This window comes from Scleropages formosus, chromosome 6 (genome assembly GCF_900964775.1).
Source record: "Scleropages formosus chromosome 6, fSclFor1.1, whole genome shotgun sequence".
Classification (NCBI taxonomy): domain Eukaryota; kingdom Metazoa; phylum Chordata; class Actinopteri; order Osteoglossiformes; family Osteoglossidae; genus Scleropages; species Scleropages formosus.
In genome coordinates, this window is record NC_041811.1 from 20,765,503 (window position 1) to 20,772,826 (window position 7,324).

The window sequence follows — 7,324 nt, forward strand, 5'->3', positions numbered from 1 at the left end:
CTCAATATTTCATACATACTTGTAAGAGATCTGATGGAAATTAAGAACAAAAAGAGATTCTGCGCAAAGGAATTTTGTTATGCTCATGTGAGCAGTGGAAACGGAAGAGAGCAGTAAGTCCTTCTGGGAACTTTATTACAAAGCTGATATGGGAGCAATCTGCTGTTAAAGGTAATAGTAAAGCAAAAGTGGAACTCATACAAGTATGCGAGTAATGAAAGATTTCTTGTTTGGACAAACGAAAAGAAAAACAAAGGCACAGATCTTGGAGCTGAAAGAAAAAGCGTCAGTTTCTTTGCAAACACAGGAATAAGAAAAGTGTTACCCTACGTCTAAATGGAAGGTCCATTTGAGATACAGATTGCTTGTGTCATGTCAGGTCACAAATACTTGTATCAGCTTTCTTGGAGAAACTTCTATGTGGTAAGAGTACATATGGATAAAACAAAGTCATTCCACTCAGACCAAACTAAGTAGCGGATAAATCACAATTCAGAAATTGATCATAAAACTGCTCAATTTTGTCATCAATTCTCAAAAGACTATTGCTGTTCAGTTCTGGCATGTCCGTATGGCACAAATTCACAAGTTATTGTAATGAAGAAATTTAAAATGTGTGATAACCATTACGGTGACACTTATTTAAACAATTTTATTTTTGTCTACAGATAAAGTGCAAGTCCATACACGTGCAACACCAAATCATTATTGTTTTTCCCCTCATTCTAAGAACAGAAAGAATTAACTTTGTCTACCTGAGCTACTCAGACAATTTAAATGGTAGTATAGAGGGGCCTGTAGTTTTCATAGTATGAAATGGATTGAAAAATAATTATGTTAATCAACATTAATGCAAGCTATGTAACAGAACATTTCCCAAGTGAGTCACATTATTCATCTGTGGAAATACATGTGGGAGGACAGTGACAGATCCAGTGAGATCCAACCCAGTTGCCTGTATCACACAAACCACACATATTACGCAACAGTTTTCCTGTTGGACAGTACTGCTGTAACCAAGGAAACGGCATTCTCACAACTGGAGATACGTCTCAGTGTTTGGATACTGGGGCCATCACACAACATCATCATCATCCACACATTTTCCATACTCAGGGTTTAAGGTCTGAGTGATAAGTATAATTAATACTGAAATCTCAGATACCTCTGGCGCAGCACAGACAAGCTGTCAGCAACTCTGTAATTTCTGGACTCATCTGAATTGTGCAGCATTACAGCCTTGATACCTGTTTTAGATTCTGTAATCTAGTCCCAAGACAGTCTATCTATGGCTCTTCCATTTTCTGCATTTCAGTTTTTTAAATAAATAAATAAATAAAAAAAAAAAAAAAAAACAAAAAAAAAAAAAAAAAAAAACTTTTGGGCAGCACGGTGGTACAGTGAACAGTGCTGGTGTCTCACAGCGCCTGGGTGGTACGAGAGGACATGAGTTCAATCCCCCGCTCAGTCTGTGTGGAGTTTGCATGTTCTCCCCATGTCTGTGTAGGTTTCCTCTTGGTGTTCTGGTTTCCTCCCACAGTCCAAAGACATGCTGTTCAGGTTCCCCCTAGTGTGTGAGTGACAGAGACAGTGTGTTCCAGTGATGTATGGATGAGTGACCCAGTGTGAGTAGTGTATCTAGCAGCATAAGTCACCTTGGTGAATAAGGTGTGTGGGCTGATAACACTACATAGAGTTCATTGGAAGTTGCTTTGGAGAAGAGTGTTAAATAAATGTAAATAAATATAGTCTAATATTACACAAATACATTTCTTGGGCACTTTAACTATACAGTACCGCTGCCGTTTATTTGAGAACCAAAAAAGAACAAAACTAAAATGGCTAATACTGCCGGCAGTGCTGGAAAGATATTCAGCGTCTTTCTAAAAAATTTAATTTAATAGTTAATATCTGGATGCATGACGGGGGGAGGAGGAATCAATAACAGCTTTCTTTGGTCTTAAAACTAATGGACTTTTAACCATAAAGGAATAGTGATGAACTGTAACAGCAACATCACTTCATTTGAGAGAGTAAAGCTGTCAGCCTTCACTATGTCAAGGTTATGAAGCATGTCTGCTGCAGAAGGACTGTAGCTCACAAACACCAAGTCAGGAGGTTCACGTGTTGTTTGAGCGATAAGAAAAGCAACCATTACAAGGTTGTTTTCACCAAAGAACATAAATTCTAAGCAGCCATTCGTAGAGGAGTTTAATAGTTATCAAGAAATCTTCACCCATATGACAAACCTCAGGCTCAATTGTTCACATTTAAACAAATGTGGTGTTCTTCACATTAGTATGACAATGAACGTCCAAGCCCTGCAATGCTGAAGAAAATTCAACCAAAAAAAAAAAAAATCATAATGCTAATTATCACCCCTGCCACACTGCTCAAGAGCTCTTCTCAAGTGAAGTTCTCTCAAGAACAAAGTACAAAAACTGCATCTAATGCAAGACATTCGCTGGGGAACTTTTGAGTAACTGCTCCATTTTCTTCTAGTGTATGTCATTTAAATTCTCACAATTACTTCTTTACAATGAAATGCATCTCCATTTAACAGTTTTACCATTTTTACATGAATGCCAGTGCTATTGTGAAGGCTTGAGCATCACAGCACTGTTACGAAAACATGCCTGATGACAAATATTTGGAACATCACATAATGGATACGCTATTCCACAAGCCGAACAACTGTCACACCAACGTTCCTCGGTGAGGGTGCGGTTAATAGAAAGAGAGAGCGTTGGGTTCACTCATTTCTGGGATGCCAAAGTCACAGATACAGAAGAGCAATGCCAGGAAGAGACCTCAAAGTTCGTGTGAGATGTGCAGGCTATTGACAAGTACAAACAAACACCACACAACATAGTCCTACACAATGGACAGGGGCTGTCCAACTCCTTGCCTTCAACATCAGTCCCTCACCTCTCTGGCCTCTCTCAATGTACTCAGGACCACCTTATACGCCTCAATACCTGTCACTCTTAGACCAGACCGCCTATGAATCAAAATCAGCTATCAAAGAAATATGAAAGCACAGAATACCTAAAAACCCAACACATGTAGACATTCATTAGAAACATAAAAGAGACGCATATATATTTGAAACCACAATTACATTTGAACACCCCTGCTATAACAGTACGTTCCCCAGAAACTGTGGACACTTTCCATAATGAACTATAAAACTATATTGGAAATGTACATGGTTACTGATCCAGCAACTGAACTTTTTACCCAAGTATTGAGTAATGGAATAATGGAACATGGTCTAACACTTTGTGTGTTCACCTACAAACAAAATGTTGTGATCTTGTTGCTAACCTGCTGGGAATGGTTGTGTTTCTGAAAGGGTCTGTAAGTGGTCATACTGGGACAGCTTAGTCTGTCACAACAATTTCATTTCTCTGTTGAACTTAATACGCTTTCCAGATGTGTCCAATCAAAAATGGCCCTTAAATAAAAGGAATGGATAAAAGTCCAGCTGACCTCAAGTAAGCTTATTCCCAAATCCTCTGGAGAAGAACCTAAAATTCTGGTTCATTCTCAAGAGAGTATCTAAAACCAAAGCTAAAACAAAGGCAACTGGACTTTACTTTCTCCACTCATCCAAGTGGCTTCAAACTTGAAACATCTTCAAGAAAACTCAAGCAAGCCCAGTTGCCTTTGTTTTTAGATACACCATGACCTGGATAACTGAGAAACTTCACAGACATTCTCAAGAGACAGCTTTCCAAAGCCATTCTGACATTGACCAATGTGGCTTTCATTTTGAGTCAAGTTCACACTCATACAGTGTGATGCTAAATGTTTCTTAGAAGGGTCAACATATCAGTCCTGTGGAAATTATCTCACCTTGTTCTTAAGCTACCCTTTTCAGAATTTTCCTTCAGATCTTAAACACAAATTTCAAGGTCACCTGTACAAAGATTTGTACTGGCATCCAATTTGGTACATCTGTCTCCGTCCAGGTTATGCTAAAAACATCTACCACCGAAGTGCAACTGCACTTTTACCAAGAACATTCTGAACATTATCCACTCCGAATTAGATTTTCTTTTTGCAACACTGAAAGAATGATGCAGTGGATGTCAAATGTTTGAGCCATGAAGGTCAGAAGAGTCAATTTACTCTTGATCATTAAAACATCACATTATTACTAAATCAAGCAGAGCCGGCACAGATACAATGCATTCATTGCCATGAATATTCCCATTTTCTGCCTCAGGAATGTTTATTTCACATTTCCACAAGTCTTATCTGCCCCGTTCAAAGCTCTTTCACTTCCAGTATGGGAGCACTTATTAATTCCTAACATTTACTCTCCCAGGGAAGCTGCACAGATTTTTATGTCTTAAACAAGGATTTAATTTTTTTTTTTTTAACCAATGTGAATTATTCATTACATTGTAATATATACTAGTGCTTACAATTCAGCTCTCAGCAGAGAGAGAACAACCATGCTCCACCACCAGCATTTACTATTTCTGCTGTCCCGAATAACATTCATGGCCTGCATTCAGAGTCCACATTTAGTAAGTGAGTTATAAAAAAAAAATAAAATTCAGGTTATGCAAAAATATGTATTTTATATGGATGGATGGATGGATGGATGGATGGAAGGGCAATTGAGTCAAATTCAACTCATAGCGGTCACTTGTGTGGTTTCCAAGGAAAGAGAGAAACGGAAGTGGTCTGCCACGGTTGTCTTCCACGCATATCTGTGGGGGGTGCAAACATGGGGAGAATCGATCTCCACACCCACTATGCAGCTCAGGAGTTACGAAGCAACAACTTTACCTCTTGTGTCACCTCACAAAGCACTTTTTTAACTACATTCTTCACATGGAATCATAAAAAAATACACATCTATATATAATGTATATTTCTATACGAGGGAAGCTATATTAAAGGATAAGCTGTAAGAAAGGTAGTAGAGCATACCACTCTAACACTGTCAGTAACTGGAGAAAAGCATCAGCAAAATGAATAAATATTAATAAATATTTAGAGTCATTCATACCAATATGTGGATAATTCAGAATATTTGGTGTTATTTTTCTCAGGGAATGATTCTGGCTCTTAGTAAAATGCCTTTTAGGCCGTTCTCATTGCGGACCTTCAACTGGTGAGAACTCAAAGCACATCATACCATATTTGATAACTTGTTGAAACTTTCATGCTTAGTTGCTGATGGACCTTAAATTACAACCTTATATGAAATTCTCTTTTGGTTTCAAGAAGAAATAAACTGAAATTTGGCAGACCTCTGACTCAATACAGAGGAAATCTGTTGCTCCTAGTCAACAGGGGAATTAAAGACTTAGAATAGTAGCACTTATTTTTTCCACTTGCCTACTTTCCAATGAATGAACTCACAAATTTACATATGCTGCTCTTTTCTAGCTTAATAAAGTCAAGGGAAATGTTTTCCTTTTTTGGGAGGTCAGCTTGCTATAAAATGTTTATGTCCTGAAAAGATGCTACTTAGACCTTAAAGAAAGTAGGTTGATTGAGATTTGTTCAATTCAGAATGATAAACAGTGCTTACATTAATCTAAGAAAGGAGGTCCAGAAAAGTTGTGTAAACTAGACAATTATCTAGGTGTTAGATATAAGACCTCATTTAGACAACACAGCACTACTGAAATCAAATGCCTTCACTCAAAGCATAGAGGGCACAGCAGGTAAGGTACAGTACATCTCCACTGTCCAGTATTACAAGGAAATACAGCCACAAACAATTTCACCCACAGTTTTTCCACTGCTCAGTGGAGAAATATATCAGCTCAAAGAAAAGTCCCCAAACCAGCTGACCACGTGTTAAATACAGAAACAAATGTAAAATAAAAAATTATGGTGCCCATTCAGAAAGAGATCAACTGTATCGATTGCACTGTGAAGTTCAAGTAAAATCACACCTAAAAGTACGATTAAACTGGGTATGGAAGTGCTTTACCATTGTCGCATCTTGTGTGGCTTTGGACTGCAAACATGGGAGAACATGCAAACTCCACACTGTGAGCTGGATTCAAACCTATACTTAAACGTGCAGCTCGGGCACTGGGTTAAACGCTGCACCACCATGCCACCAAGTAAACAGTAACAGGGTAAAGCAGTGTCACAGCTACCCGGCAACATGCACATTCCTGGGACAAATAAATGGTAAGATCAGAAACACACTTAATAGTGCACTGCCTGTGCTTCTCCTAACATGAATACCGCTCAACAGGTACAACCAAGTGTGTGAGCAGGAAAGATGCTGCACATGAGCATCAGCTGCAAGTCCCTGGGGACCCAGTGGGACTGCAAATAGGCACAGACATAAAATAACCTACCAGCAAGCTATTTTACCTTAGAGGTTTTAGAAATGTATTTTAACATCAATGCAATGCTTTTGGAAGTGTTTTTCAATGTACAATATTTCTACACCCTTAATCTTCTGGTCACAAGTGTACTGTAGTAACCATTAAATCACAGCACACACTACTAACATGGCACTTCTTTCATAACATCTTTAATGACACACAAGGTTCGCATTTCATAAGGAAACTGCAGAACAGCCTCCAAAACATGATGCTGGAGTCAGTTTTACCCAGATTTCATGTTCAGTTTGGACACACGAGGCTGTTTCTGAAAATGTATCAACCAACATAGAATCACCTGCCTCTTTTTCCCCCCTTCTTTACGCAACTGATGTTTTTCTAAAAAAATGTCAAGGAGTGACTGGGTCGTTCAAACCTCGACACGTACGATCGTATCGATCTCGAGTGCGGGTGACAGTCAGGGGTGTCGACGCGCGCGCGGCTTTTCGCCAACAACAACAAACACACACACAGGCATCGACAGCGCGTGATGAGGAAATACGAAGATAATCGTTACCTGCCGAGCTCCTCGCCGATGTCATAGCACTGCTCCACGTCCTCCTGGTTGAATATGAACATGGTGATGAAGGCGCGCGCCGCCGATGAGGAGCCGAGAACGTGCGCGGCTGTCAGCGCCGCATCTCCGCGGAGTGAGCGCGCGTCCGCGTTGGGGTGGGGGGGTTGGGAACAGCACCTCCGTTCGGTCCCTGAGGAGGAGCACAGACGCCAAGAGGCGCGTGTTAACCTTTACCCCCTTGGGAACGCTACACGCTCGTCTCCGAAGCACCGAACCTCACCGACGGTCAAGGCTGCGACGGACGAGAGAGCGCAGACAAGACATCGCGTTAGGGACCCGCACTGACAGCGCGCCTCGCCTCGGCGCTCCGTCAATTGCAATTAATCAACGAATCAATTCCTCATTTCTTTTATTTCTTTTTTTTTTAGCCGGTTGGGGG

At 40.1% G+C, this 7,324-nt stretch overlaps 1 protein-coding gene across 2 annotated transcripts in view; it reads right to left on the minus strand.

Moving 5' to 3' along the window:
- The window catches only part of LOC108925073 (death-associated protein kinase 1-like), a 47,266-nt gene extending 40,205 nt beyond the window's left edge, over window positions 1-7,061 (minus strand). For both annotated transcript variants that reach the window (XM_018736799.2, XM_018736798.2), the window contains exon 1: window positions 6,886-7,061. In XM_018736799.2, coding sequence (XP_018592315.1) covers window positions 6,886-6,947 — 62 coding nt within the window. In that variant the 5' untranslated portion in view covers window positions 6,948-7,061. The remainder of the gene's footprint in view (window positions 1-6,885) is intronic.
- Between the last annotated feature and the right edge of the window lie 263 nt (window positions 7,062-7,324).